Below are 15,082 nucleotides of genomic sequence, written 5' to 3'. Positions count from 1 at the left end.
AGAGGAAGGGAGAGAGATAGAGAGTCAGAAACTTTGATGAGAGAGTGTCATCGATCAGCTGCCTCTTACACACCCCCTGCTGGGGATATGCCCGCAACCAAGGTACATGCCCTTGACCGGAATCGAACCCAGGACCCTTCAGTCCCCAAGCCGACGCTCTATCCATTGAGCCAAAGCGGTCCCAGCCTAAACCTTAAAATCTTTTGTAGTTATTTTAGGTCTCTGAGTTTGTAAGACTGCCACGCAGGCCTTCCCTGAGCCTGTCAGGTTAGCATGTGGCTCTTTTCTTTCACACTGATGTGTTTTCAATATCGAGTTTTCCCATTCATGAATATAATGTACCTCTATTTAGGTTTTAAAAGGCTTTTAATTTACAATTTCATGTGTCTCCTCACCCCCATAATGCTCTTATGCATCTCTAATTAGAGCTATCTCTTAACACTTTTTAGTTTGTAGAATCTTTTAAAAGCATAATTACTGTTTTTAGTGGTTTTTAACTACTCTTTAGGATGGTAATTGATTGTGATCAACAACCTTACAACCAACACTTACAAAACTCTTACTAATAATAATAGTATGGGCATTCTTTTTATGTTTAACTCTTTTTAAAATATATATATTAATTTTAGAGAGGAAGGAAGAGGGAAGGAGAGATAGAAACATCAATGATGAGAGAGAACCATTGATCAGCTGCCTCCTGCACAATCAGGGATGGAGCCCACAACCCAGGCATGTGCCCTGACAGAATCAAACTGTGACCTCCTGGTTCATAGGTTGACACTCAACCATTGAGCCACTGCAGCCGAGTTATGTTTAACTTTTAAAACGTTAATCTAATTATCAAGAGTTAGTTTCTACATTTATCTAAGTGGTACATATGCACATGGCTCTGCAAAGTTCTACATGTAAAAACTAGTCTCCCTAACCTCCCACGATTTTCTGCCTCTCAGAGGCAACCATTTCAGCTCTCTTAACTAATTATTTCAGCTTTTGCTGCCATACCTCATGTAGTGTGCTTCTATTTCACTTCTTGGTTTTTCTCTCTCAGGCATTATTTATGGACTTCCCACTGAGGAAGATGGGGTCACAGGGTCTGTTACTCTTGACCTCATCACACACACACACACACACACACACACACACACACACACACACATTCTGTTCCCTATCACCCTACTGTCATTATGTCATCATTTTGGGTAACCGAATAGGCCGTGTCTACATCATAATGACCATTAGATCGGCATTTACTGCTGAAACTTGAAACAGTCCCTTCTTTGCTAGGTTGAACCCTCGTGTGTATGTTCGTGAGCCCCCCACCAGGATGCAGACCACATTGGTCTCCCAGAGCAAGCCCTTCATAGTGACCCCATCCTCACTGTACCAAACCTCTCAAATGTGAATCTGCTCTCCACTCTGTAATTTCCAGGATGTGGTATATGTGGAATCACGCAGTCTGTGACATTTTGATATTGATTTTTGTTCACCCAACAGAATGCCTTTGAGAAACTTACAAGTTGTCGCACATGTAAATACTTCATTCCTTTTCATTGTTGAGTAGGACTTCCATGTATGAATGCACCAGTTTGTTTTACCATTCACTTATTATTGGACATTTTCACTGTTTCAAGTTTTTATTTTATTTTATTTTACTTTATTTTATTTTATTTTATTATTGCAAAGAAAGATGCTATAAACATCATGCACAGATTTTTGTGTGGACATAAGATTTCAAATGTCTGAGATAAATGCCTAGGAATGTAATTGCTAGGTCATAGAACATACTTCCTTTCCCCAAAAAGTCAGGATACTATTTCTTTTCTAGGGTGGAAGCCCATATCAGTTCTGAGGTCTACCTTACACTTGCATTTGGGCTAGGTTTTACCAGCTTCCTCAATAAAGGAGTCATTCAGGAGCAGACCTGTTCCATCCCAAGGCTGGCCAGGCTTTAGTGAACCCTCATCTTTCCTCCAGTTGAGTAGATCTTGCTGAGACTGAAGGAGATGAGGCTATAAGCTGGCAATATCCCATGAAGACCTCATACTGGCTGAGGAACCAGTGGAGAGCAGAGGCCCTGAGCACTACTTCCTGGGGGCATGTCCAAGTCCCTCTGAGATCTAAGAAAAGTAACTCCTCACCCAGTGGTTGCTTCCCTGACTGATTATTTCACAATCTAGAAGCAGGAACTGTTTAGAATATGTACAGAGGCTGGCTACTGTGTCACAGCCTTCTCACCCCTTCCTAGAATGCTTCCTCTTATATCACACAGCTGGGGCTTCTCACCCTTCCTAGAATGCTTCCTCTTATATCACACTCCTCTCACAGAGAGAGTCCGGGATCTCCGCGCACACACTTGGACACAGCGGCCACTCAGGCTTCCAGGATGCCCTTCCCTGCCTCCTGGCCCTGCCCTCCTCCCTGCCTGCTGCTGACTCTCCTGCTGGGCCTCCCAGGTGAGCACTCCTTGGGCTGGATGACTGGCAGCTAACAGATGCTAGCATGAGCAGGAACCTGGTTGAAGAAGTAGCTTTTACTTCTTGCTTTCCCACAATCTGCTGAGCTTCAATCATTAACTTCTTCAGCTGACTCCATGTTGGCACCACAGTCCCTTGCGTAGCTTTCAGTTTTCTGCAAAGTCTTGCGCAGTAAGTCCAAGGACTCTGAGTAAATATACACCAGCAGCAAAAGAGACTTTCTTTCATTTAATAGCTAAAAATGTTACTATGTCCATAGTTCTGATTTCTCATATTGTTGTTTTGCATTGGCATTGTTTTGTTATTATTTAATAGCCAGAGTTTTGCTCTTGACATTCAAGTTTTGAAAATGATAACATGTATGTAATTTAGTTTTTGCATTGCATTGTTTGCAATTGTTTAATTTTAGAGCCCTGTTATTAATGTTTAAATTTTATTTTTATTATAGTAGCTTAAAAACAAAAACAAAAAAGGGTGAGATGTAGAGGGCCGCCTGAGAAGCACATGGACATTCTTTAAATTGTTAGCTGAGCCTGAAGCACTGGCAGAGTACCTTTGTCCAGGTGTCAGCAGTTGCGGGTCTAGATATGTAAATCCAGTTATGCTAGAGCCTACTTAAGAATGCAAATAAGCTCCTTTGACCCTATAAATAAACCTGATGTGTGGCTTGGGGGGTCGCCTTGCTGCCTCTCCATCAGAGAGATGGCGCCCACCTAGCCCCCAGCTTGATGAATCTATTTCTGCCTCTTTGTCTCTTTCTTTTAAGTCAGACCAAGAAGTAAAATATGTGGAATTCCTAATTATCAGAAAAAAAATAACATTTTATTTTCTCAAAAACAATTAATACTTTAAGAAAATTATTAAGCCTCCAAACATACTCAAGATGGTGAAACAGGTTTGGTCTATTCAAATGTAAATTACCGCTTTCTTTAAAGATGGCTACTGGCAGGAACTTGCCTACCTGAAGCTGGCGGGAAGGGCGTGCCACCTCTTCCTCCATTAAAAAAGGATATATCTTTAAAATGTTTTCATGGCCAGAAAAAACTTTAAACTTTCAGAACTTTAAACTTTTCAGGTAGCAAATCAAATACTTAGCATTTTCTCAAATCAATAATACTTTTACATTTTTAAGGATACATTTCAAATAAAATAAAAGGCATATTTAATTAATAGGCTAACTTTTATCTTCTAGACTTCATGCAAGGCATACTCAGATCAACATTTCAGTATTATAACAATTCAATACATTTAGATTTAAGTTTTTATCATTTGATTTAGTAACCTTCCAAGTTCTTTTAAATTTCCAGCCAATTGGCCTGGCACAGCTGTTAACTATTTTTTAATATATTTTATTGATTTTTAACAGAGAGGAAGGGAGAGAGATAGAGAGCTAGAAACGTCGATGAGAGAGAAACATCGACCAGCTGCCTCTTGCACACCCCTCACCAGGGATGTGCCCACAACCAAGGTACATGCCCTTGACCGGAATCGAACCTGGGACCTTTCAGTCTGCAGACCTAAGCTCTACCACTGAGCCAAACCGGCTTTGGCCAGCTGTTAATTTTTAAAAGAATTTTCCTGCTGGGGAAGTCAAGAGATAAACTTTCAGCCATTCATAAGTAATCTTGCTATCTACTTCCTATTGTTTACTTGCCTCAGAGTGGGAAATTTCAAAAGAGCTTATTTTAATTCCTGGGGAAATTAGCTTTAATTTTTCTCCCAGGTTCATCTCCGCCATCTTTAAAGCTAAAAAGTTTATTCTGTACACAGCAAAGAGTCAAGCCCAGCTCAAAAACTATGCGCACTCATTTTTAAACTGGCCTTTTCGCTTTACATGAGCACAGAAATCCCCGATGCATTTATGAATTTGTAAAAGGTTTAAGTCACTAGCTGGAAAAAAAGATGGAGAATACGAGGCTCTTATGGCGGCTTTCTTGGGGGGCAGTGTCCCTATTGGATTGCCACGTGTCTCCCTCCCCCCATCTCCTTGTTTCTTAGGGGGAAGATTCAGTAATGGTCTGGCTTCTGCTGTTTTTATTTTTTCAATTTTTATTTATTTATTTATTTTTAAGGGGAAAAAAAGATTTTTAGATAAAGAATTATTGGCAGTTGCTGAGAAATTCCTTTAATCTTTTCTACTAGGGTACAAGTAGTTTACACTTGGAGTTGGAGGAGGTGCAGATGGTATTCTTAAAGATTCGCGCCCTTCCACTCCAGGCTGTAAGGCCATGGCTGCACCCCACTTAGACATTCTTAAACTCTCCTGTGCTGAATCAAGATCATCACCAATTAAAATGGGAATTTTCTCTGGACTTTCTGCTGGGTATTGGTCATGCAACTCCTTTCTAATCTTTTCCCAGGTTTCATCAACAAAACTTAAGAAAGAAATAAAAAATTTGACTATGCTTAACAGAGCATCTATGAACTTTGAGCATAGTCTTAACTTATAAGGATTACCCAATGTTTTACACCTACCGTGTTTCCCTGAAAATAAGACATCCTCCAAAAATAAGACCTAGCACATGGAAAGATAAGACATCCCCTGAAAAGAAGACCTAGCGCAACTTTGGGAGAAAAAATTAATATAAGACACTGTCTTATTTTCGGGGAAACAGGTGGGCGCCATCTCTCTGATGAAGAGGCAGCAAGGCAACCCCCCAAGCCATACATCAGGTTTATTTATAGGGTCAAAGGAGCTTATCTGCATTCTTAACTAGGCCCTAGCATTACTGGATTTACATATCTAGACCCGCCCCTGCTGATACCTGGACAAAGGTACTCTGCCAGTGCCTTGGGCTCAGCTAACAATTTAAAGAATGTCCATGTGCCTTCTCAGGCAGCCCTCTACAAGAGCTGCCTGCTGGTGGTCAGTGTATTCCACAAGGGAGCTCCGCTCAGCCACAAGCCAGGCAGAAGGCTGGCGAGTACAGGGGCAGTGGGGGAGCCTCTCCCGCTTCTGAGCAAGCATTAAGGATGTCTGCTGTTATGCCCAGACTTCATGATCCCCAAGGACCACCAGGGAGCTGAGTCCGATGCAATAAACAAAAGAGCCTGTTCCATGCTAGCATGGGCTCCTCCCACTTACGCCGGCAGCATGGCGGAAGAGAGAGCGAATTTCGCCCAGTCTAGAGGTTTTACTCCGGTCGATGGTGATGTCACTGCCTTGGCTAACCCTGATTGGTTGGGTGAGGGCTAGGGATAACTCCGCCCTGTGGGCGGAGTCGAGAGCTCATCCTTGCCCCGCCCTGCCCTTTCATCTGCCAGTCGGACATCCCTTAAGAGCTCCCGAATTGCTAAAACCTGCAGATCGGGCTGAGGAACCCTCTCCTCCCAGTAGTGCCTGAATGCCATGCACCAGGCCTCTATTATAACATGATTTGCTATGTGAAAAAATCTCAGGAACTTGAAACATTGTTTTACTTCTTATTTGAATGACACGTTCACTGTGTATTGGGAGCTCTGTACATCACTGTCACTCAAGAACACAGGCTGCTGAAATTGACCCCATCATGACATGAGGGTCTCCAGGGAAGCAGAAGTTGATCCGTAGAGGTTCTTGTAGTTAAATGCAAATCTCACAAAACTCAGCCATTGTCTTGGCTCACAACTCAGTGGTCTAAAGAAGTCTCCTGGTCCCAGCTGACAGTGGTCTACAAGTACGATACTCCATGGGGCCAGAGAGTGAAAACCAGAAATATTTGGGGAAGCGTGACCCTTCCAGAGATGACATGGCACTTAAATGCACCCTTTTTAAAAAAATTCAATGTTAATCATTTATTATCATAAGGACAATACAGATGACATCTTTTCGGTTCACCATTACATTCATGCTATGATAGCAATGCTTCCTCTATTATTAATGCTACTTAATCCTTTAAAAACACATTATTTATGTTCTGGCTGGCTTGATCATTTGGTTGAAGCATCTTCCTGATACACCGAGGTTGCGGGTTCAATCCATGGCTATTACACATACAAGAATCAACCAATTGATGCATAAATAAGTGAAACAACAAAATGATCTCTTTCTTGCTCTCTTAAAACAATAAATAAATAAAATAAAACATGTTACTTACTCTGCTTGGATATTTGAGCATGATTAATAAAATAAAAGATTATAAGATATTCCAAAATTTTTTACTAAGTGAGGTATCTAGTTTTTTACAACTTAAACTCCCCTTTCCATTTTAATAATGGAAACAATGTAATTATTTCACTACTTGATATTAAACAATAACAAGGTTCAGGCATTTGGTTTTTTTAGTGAATAGAGAATATTACAAAGAGTTTCATTTTCCTTTCTTACTTATGACTATGTAGCACTTTTCATCAGAACTTCCTCTGTGAAGAACAGCCCCCAAATGAAGAATGATCAGGGCTCAGGAGCAGCAGGTGATGCTAAGTCCTGTGGGGAAGGACAGGTCCTGCCTCTGGGGGTGCAGGGTCATCTGGAGATGAAGCATCCTGATGTCTGGATGCAGCGGGTTTCCTAGGAGCTCCTGCCCAGATGGTGCTCATCTGTTTGGCTCTCTTCACACGCCCATTCGTTCCTCCTTCTCCATCCAGAAACAAGCGTGTTTCTTTACAAACCTGGCCATCTGCAGGTTTAATGGGGACATATCCCATTCAGGCCATTGAGATTCACTCCCTAGTCCAGCACCTGTGGCTTCTCTAAGTTTTCTTTCAGTGCCCGAGGTCCACAGAACACAGGCAGCCGAGTCCATTCGTCCTTAAAGCTTCTGATTGCTTCCCTTTCTTTGTTGGTAAACTTTCTTTCATACTCAGAAGGCATTCTGAAGCTGAGCCATGACCTGGTTCAATTCCAACTTGTAGCTCAGGTTCAGCAGCAAGTACCACCCAGTCCCTTTAACGAGAGACATTAAAGATGAAACTGGGTAAGGATTTGGTGAGGCTCTTGCAAGCACTGGTTTCCTTTTGCAGTTCTCTGCAAATGAATGTTATTCCCAGGGATGTGCTACTTCTCTGCATCAACTTCCTCATCATCACACGACCAGCCATGGCTGCCTTGGTATTCCTGCAAAGACGAACTCCTTAGATGGCTAATGGTACCGCCAGTAGCCATTCTGTTCTGCTGGGCAGCCAAATGTTCCAGAAAAAGGCCCAGCAAGCCCATTGTTGGCACCAAACAGAACCACTTGATGAGGTAAAACTTAAACTCACTCTTTGCAACATCAAATTATCTCTCATAACTCAGTTTCCTTGTTTGTTATAGGTTCTCAAATTACAAGTTGGTTGTGAGGGTTACATGTATGACACATGCAATGTGCCGGGCTGAAGACCCACTCAGGTGTGCACTCGGTGATGAAAGCTGGTATTGATAAATACTGACCCAGGCCACAGGCTCCCATATGCTGAGTAACCGCTCTGTGCTTCCCTCAGGAGGGGCAGGTGAGGAGCTGCAGGTGATTCAGCCTCAGACGTCAGTGTCCGTCGCAGCTGGAGAGACGGCCACTCTGAGCTGCACTGTGACCACCATATTCCCGGTGGGGCCTGTCAGGTGGTTCAGAGGGACAGGGCCAGGCCGAGAGTTAGTCTATAATTTCAGTGGAGGCCAATTCCCCCGAGTAACAAGTGTTGCAGACACCACGAGGAGAAACAACACGGACTTTTCCATCTGCATCAATAACATCACCCCAGCAGACACAGGGACCTACTACTGTGTGAAATTCCGGAGAGGAATCGCTGATAATGACAAGGAGTTCAAGTCTGGAGCAGGCACTCAGCTCAGCGTGAGTGGTGAGTACAGGGGGTTCCTTTGTCCCTCGTGTGTGACAACAAGTCAGTAAGGACGACTTCCATCTTTGAACAAAAACTAAGGGTCAGGTGTGGAGGTGGCTGCTTATAGTCATGATCTGATTCCTGGTCTGATTTCACCGTCTGCAGACCAGGGCAGCTGAGGCCTGGAGATGTCATGCTATTTGGTCAGCCACCACGGCTGGTCAGTGGTGGGGAAAGTCTGGAGCCCCCGCTGGTCTGGCTCCCCAGCCTGGGCCTTTCAATCCTGTCAGCCCCTTGGTTACACGGATGAGGGAACTGATGATCTGAGTGACTTGCCCATCACAAGATCAGACCTCACCACCTCCAGAGAGTGCTCCCTCCATGAGGCCGAAGTTCCTCCTTAGTGACACCCACTGGGCACCTGCTGTGAGCCAGGCTCTGCACTGGGTGCTGAGGCAGCTACAGAACAAAGCAGACAACAGCTCTTCCCCTCGAAGCTCCGTTCTCTGCCTCCAGTGGGAGGAACTCACTAGGGCAGAGAGTAGAGAAGGTGCTGCTTCCTCTCAGCCTCAGAAACATCCCAGGAGAAGGAAATCCTGAGAGGCCCAGACTCCTGTTCACTCTGACAGCCCTGCTGGAAGGAGATGCCCAGAAGGGGGCGATCATGGTGGGTCTGCCAGGAAACCCCCTTTATTCCAGAATCCCAGTCGCTGTCAGGAAGCCTCCCAGCAGAGTTGGGTCATCTCAGAATGTCCCTCACCCATTGAAGATGCTCCCCATGTGGGAGACTTAGGGGTCGCCCCATTGAGGCAACACCGTCCTCATTGAGGGTGTTTTACCAGAGGCCACGGATCCTGAATCCTGGACTGTGAGCACACAGGGACCTTTAGACCCTCCAGTCTGATTCCCCGAGTACATTGGGGCCCCTGAGGTCAAAAGGTGACTGAGATTTGCCCAAGATTACATGGCCAGTTATTAAGAGTGTTCCAGAACACCAACTGATTTTAGCAGCTTTTTCCTGCATCAAAAACAGACACTATTTCCATTAAAAAAATAAAAAAAAATAAAATAAAAAAAAAAAAAAAAATAAAAAAAACCCTGGTGAATGCAGCTCACTGAATAAAGCGCAGTACAGCACAATACTGAACAGGCAACCAGCAGCTCTTATGTTCACTGGTATCCATATCTTCACATGCCCCTCACTCTCAGACTATGGCCCAGGAGTTTGGGACCCTCCCCGTACCTCCAGCCACATCGCCCCAAATCGAGCATCCACATCCACATCGGCACCGAGAGCTGCCCCTCCTCCACCAGCTGCCTCCCCTCCAGCCAGTGGAGATCATTCATTCACTCTCTTCTCTTGATGGGTGTGTGTTGTTTCCAGGTTTGGGCTACTCACACAGTGACACGGGGTACCCTTGTCCACGTGTCACCCTACTTTAGAGGAAGGTGCCCACAGGAAGTGGCATTGCTAGGTCACAGGGTGTGTGCATTTTAATTTGGGGGATATCACCAAGTTTCTCTCCTATACATGGTGGCAACAGGGTCTCCCCACAGTTTCTGGACACAGGCAGGGAAGGTGGCTTTATCCCGAATTTTCAGGTATTACCACACTTCCCAGTAGTGTGTCCCTTGCCTAGGCATCACAGCTGTCAGTGTCTCCATTGCCACTCAGATCTGCTGCCTCCTGGGAGAGAGCTCTGCCCCTTCCCTGAGCTACTTGCCCAGGTGACACCTGCCTGAGAATGCAGGTGGGAGCGGTCAGGGCCTCTGCTCCCTGCAACACCCACTGTGCTTGTCAAAGTGTAGAGGAAGCTCCAACCCTTTTCTTTTTTTGTTTTTAAGTTCTGTTTCATTGGTTGTTTGTTTTTGTTTGTTTGTTTGTTTGTTTTAAATATATATTTTATTGATTTTTTACAGGGAGGAAGAGAGAGGGATAGAGAGTTAGAAACATTGATGAGAATCATTGATCAGCTGCCTCTTGCACACCTCCTACCGGGGATGTGCCCGCAACCAATGTACATGCCCTTGACCGGAATTGAACCCGGGACCTTTCAGTCCGCAGGCCGATGCTCTATCCATTGAGCCAAACCGGTTTCGGCTGTTTGTTTGTTTTTAACAATATGTTTTTATTGATTTCAGAGAAAAAGGGAGAGGGATATAGAGACACAAACATCCATCAAGAGAGAGAAGCATTGATCTGCTGCCTCCTGCACGCCCCCTACTGGAGAAGGTGTCCACATCCCAGGCATGTTCACAGACCCAGAATCCACAGTGATCTCCTGGTTCATGTGTTGATGCTCAACCACAGAGCCACACTGGCCAGACTCTAGTCCTTTTTTTAGAATCATGTTTCCTAGTATTTTTCAAAACAAAAACAAACAAACAAACAAAAAAAACCAACACTTTTTAAAAAGTCCTGGGGGGGGAGGCAGGTCTAGCTTTCCAACTGAGATGAGACAGATCCTCAAGTGTCCCATGACATGGCCTGAAACTATTCCTACAGGACATGGCTCTGCCTATGGAGGCAGTCAGGGGGCCTTTCCCTTCTGTGTGGTGTCTTCCTCACTGGGCAGCCGCAGGAGCAGCCGGGCACAGTGGCCTGGTTGGAGCAGAGAGGGGGCGCTGAGCCCCAGCACCTCAGTGGGCAGCATCCTGGCCCTGCGCCCAGTGAGCAGGAGTTCATATTCTAGACTCAAATCCAGGTGTTATGTTCCTGGGCACAAAATGTGGGAAATTACCTGGAGGGAAAAGTTGGCCTTTGCATGAAGGCCTGGACCTGCTTGTCGGCCCTGTCCCTCACTCAGAGGTCACCTCTGAGGACATGAGTGTCCTCCTTTGCAACATGGGGATGATGACACCCCTCTCAGCATTAATGAAAGATAAAACACAATATATGAGAAGGTTTGACAGTGCCACATGCTTATCATTAGTGGTGATAACCACAGTCAATTCCTTTTTTCTTATCATGTCATGACTTTGTGGCACTTCTCATCAGAACTTCCTCTGTGAAGAAAAACAGCCCCAAAATGAGGCATGATCAGGGTTTAGGAACAGCAGGTGATGCTAAGTCCTGTGGGGAAGGACAGGTCCTGCCTCTGGGGGTGCAGGGTCATCTGGAGATGAAGCATCCTGATATCTGGATGCAGCGGGTTTCCTAGGAGCTACTGCCCAGATGGTGCTCATCTGTTTGGCTCTCTTCACACGCCCATTCTTTTCCTCCTTCTCCATCCAGAAACAAGCGTGTTTCTTTACAAACCTGGCCATCTGCAGGTTTAATGGGGACATATCCCATTCAAGCCATTGAGATCCACTCCCTAGTCCAGCACCTGTGGCTTCTCTGAGCTTTCTTTCAGGGCCCGAAGCCCACAGAACATAGGCAGCCGAGTCCATTCGTCCTTAAAGCTTCTGATTGCTTCCTGGTTTTTGTTGGAAACTTTTCATTCCTACTCAGGAAGCATTCTGAAGCTGAGCCATGACCTGCTTCAATTCCAACTTGTAGCTCAGGTTCAGCAGCAAGAACCACCCAGTCCTTTTAACAAGAGACATTAAATATGAAACTGGGTAAGGATTTAGTGAGTCTTTTGCAAGCACTGGTTTCCTTTTGCAGTTCTCTGCAAATGAATGTTATTCCAAAGGATGTTCTATTTCTCTGCATCAACTTCCGTATCATCAGATGATCAGCCATGGCTGCCAGAGACAAACTGGCTGATGCTCTCATCTCCTGAGGCTGGATGGACTGTACCTCCAGGAGCCAATCCGCTCAGCTGGGCAGCCACAGGTTATAAAAAAAAAAAAAAAAAAAAAAAAAAAAAAAAAAAAAGCAAAGCACACCCCTTCCATTGCTGGCATCAGAACAACTGCTTGATGGAAAGAAACTTAAATATGCTCTTGTTATCTCTCTGTGCCACAGATCCTCATTTGTTATAGGCTCTCACATTACGAGATGGTTGTGAGGGTTACATGTATGACACATGCAAAATGCTGGGCTCAAGGCCCGCTCAAGATGTGCACTCAGTTGATGAAAGCTATTATTGATAAATACTGACCAAGCCCACAGGTCCCCTATGCTGAGTAAATAACCAGTCTGTGCATCCCTCCAGGAGGAGCAGGTGAGGAGGAGCTGCTGGTGATTCAGCCTCAGAAGTCAGTGTCCGTCGCAGCAGAAGAGACGGCCACTCTGAACTGCACCGTGACCTCCCTGCTCCCTGTGGGGCCCATCAGGTGGTTCAGAGGGACAGGGCCAGGCCGGGAGTTAGTCTATAGTTTCAGTGGAGCCAAATTCCCCCGAGTAACAAATGTTGCAGACACCACGAGGAGACACAACTTGGACTTTTCCATCCGCTTCAGTAACATCACCCTAGCAGACACAGGGACCTACTACTGTGTGAAGTTCCGGAGAGGAGTTGATAATGTCTCTGACTTTAAGTCTGGAGCAGGCACTCAGCTCATCGTGAGTGGTAAGTACAAGGAGAGATCAACTTCCATCTTTGAACAAAAATTAAGAATCAGGTGCGGAGGTGGGTGCTTATAGTCATGATCTGATTCCTGGTCTGATTTCACCATCTGCAGACCAGGGCAGCTGAGGCCTGGAGATGTAAGGCTATTTGCTCAGGTACCACAGCTGGTCGGTGGTGGGGAAAGTCTGGAACCCCCGCTTGTCTGGATGCCCAGCCCTGGCCTTTCCATCCTCCCAACCCCTTTTGTGCCAGGAATGAATGACTGATGAGCTGAGTGACTTGTCCATCACAAGGCCAGACCTCACCCTCCTCCAAAAAGTGCTCCTCTCAATGTGGCCAGGCTCCTGCTTAGTGACACCCACTGGGCACCTGCTGTGAGCCACACTCTGCGCTGGGTGCTGAGGCAGCTACAGAACAAAGCAGGCAACAGCTCTTCCCCTCAAAGCTCCGTTCTCTGCCTCCAGTGGGAGGAACTCACTAGGGCAGGGAGTAGAGAAGGTGCTGCTTTTTCTCAGCCTCAGAAACATCCCAGGAGAAGGAAATCCTGAGAGGCTCAGACTCCTGTTCACTCTGACAGCCCCGCTGGGAGAAGATGCCCAGAAGGGGGCAACCACCATGGGTCTGCTGGGAAACCCCCTTTATTCCAGAATCCCAATTGCTGTCAGGAAGCCTCCCAGCAGAGTTTGGTTGTCTCAGAATGTCCCTCGCCCATGGAAGAGGCTCCCCATGTGGGAGACTTAGGGGTCGCCCCATTCAGGCAACACCGTCCTCATTGAGGGTGTTTTATCAGAGGCCTGGGATCCTGAATCCTGGACAGTGAGCACGCAGGGACCTTTAGACCATCCAGCCTGACTCCCCAAGATCAGAGGGGCTCCTGAGGTCAAAAGTTGAAGGCGACTCTGTCCAAAGTCACATGGCCAAGGATTGAGGAGATTGTTCACAACCCTATCTGATTTTAGCAGCTATTCCCTGCTTTAGAGATAGACACACTTTCCATCAAAAACCTGGTGAATGCAGCTCACTGAATAAAGCTCATTCCAGCACACCACTGAACAGGGAGCCAGCACCTCTTACGTTCACTGGTACCCAAAGCTTCACATGCCCCTCACACTCAGACTTTGTGGCCCCAGTGATTGGGACCCTGTCCCATACTTCCAGCCACATCGCTCCAAGTGGAGCTTCCATATCATCACCTAGAACTGCCCCTCCTTCACCAGCTCCCTCTCCTCCAGCCTGTGGGGACAGCATCCTTCATTCACTGTCTCCTGTTGATGGGTGTGAGTTGTTCCCAGCCTTGAGCTATTCACACAGTGAAACGGGGTACCCTTGTCCATGTGTCACCCTAATTTAAAGGGAAGTGCCCACGTGAAGTGGCATTGCTAGGTCACAGGGTGTGTGCATTTTAATTTGTGTGCGTTTTGCCAAATTTCTATGCTAGACATGATAGCAATGGCATCTCTCCACAATACTGCTGGACACAGGCAGGGAAGGTGGCTTATCCTGATGTACATACTAGAGGCCCAATGCATGCAAATTCATGGCCTGCAGGGGGGTGTCATTCAGCCCTGCCTGTCCCCTCACAGTGCGGGAGCCCTCGAGGGAGGAAGTTACCAAGTGATAAAGTGAAGGTGACGCCCCCATCACACCTCTGCCGACCCTAATTTCCTGTGCCTCAGGAGGCCCTGGACAACTGGGCAGCAGCCATCGATATCCGAGGCTTGCCAGTACCTCAGATTGGCCCTGGGCAGTTGGGCAGCCAACATCCGAGGCTTGTCTGTTCCTCAGGCCGGCCCTGGGCAGCTGGGAACTGGAGGGATCAGGGGACTCTGGAGGCATCCACCAGCCTGGGAGCGGGTCTAGCCTTTGCGGAGCACATGCCACCCCAGTGAGACTCAGAGTTCTGGGCACCGCCATCTTTTGGCTGTGGGCACCGCCATATTTGAGGGCATGGCAGTCAATTAGCATATTCCCTCTTTATTAGATAGGATATTATTAAGTTATCAGACTGTGTCCCTTGCCTAGGCTGACACAGGTGTCAGTGGGTCTATCGCCACTCAGATCCGCTGTTTCCTGGGAGAGAGCTCCTGGGAGAGAGCTCCTTCCCCTTCCTTTAGCTACCAGCCCAGGTAATACCTGGTCTACAAGCAGCAGTGGGAGAGGTCAGGGGTCATGTCTTCATGGTGGCATTTACTCCTACAGCCAGTGCTGCGAGGGAGGGGCCATCTGCTGCCCCTTTGTTAAATGAGGACACTGATGCTCAGAAAGGAACCTGAACTTAGCAGGAAAGGGAACTAAAATTTGAACCCCAATGACATAACTCACAATGCCTGCTTGCAGCAACAGCACACTGTGCTTGTCAATGTTTGTAGAAACTCCAACACTTTTCTTAGAATCATGCATTTTTATGTT

The 15,082-nt window shown here is 46.3% G+C and overlaps 1 protein-coding gene and 2 pseudogenes across 4 annotated transcripts in view; 1 reads left to right on the top strand and 2 right to left on the bottom strand.

Moving 5' to 3' along the window:
• The first annotated feature begins 2,368 nt into the window (after positions 1 to 2,368).
• LOC118708347 (signal-regulatory protein beta-1) overlaps positions 2,369 to 15,082 on the top strand; it is a 121,953-nt gene continuing 109,239 nt past the window's right edge. For 2 of the 4 annotated variants that reach the window (XM_045574334.1, XM_045574333.1), the window contains exons 1-3: positions 2,369 to 2,453; positions 7,875 to 8,231; positions 12,317 to 12,673. In XM_045574334.1, the coding sequence (XP_045430290.1) occupies positions 2,384 to 2,453; positions 7,875 to 8,231; positions 12,317 to 12,673 (784 nt within the window). In that variant the 5' untranslated portion in view covers positions 2,369 to 2,383. The remainder of the gene's footprint in view (positions 2,454 to 7,874; positions 8,232 to 12,316; positions 12,674 to 15,082) is intronic. The other 2 variants (XM_036419649.2, XM_045574332.1) reach the window with 1 other exon arrangement.
• Positions 6,862 to 7,577, bottom strand: LOC123651495 (annotated as a pseudogene).
• On the bottom strand, positions 11,185 to 12,000 carry LOC118707813 (annotated as a pseudogene).

Source organism: Pipistrellus kuhlii, unplaced genomic scaffold, assembly GCF_014108245.1.
Source record: "Pipistrellus kuhlii isolate mPipKuh1 unplaced genomic scaffold, mPipKuh1.p scaffold_m20_p_6, whole genome shotgun sequence".
NCBI classification, from domain to species: domain Eukaryota; kingdom Metazoa; phylum Chordata; class Mammalia; order Chiroptera; family Vespertilionidae; genus Pipistrellus; species Pipistrellus kuhlii.
Note: the sequence above shows the minus strand (reverse complement) of the source record. Positions and strands in the feature narration are given on the sequence as shown.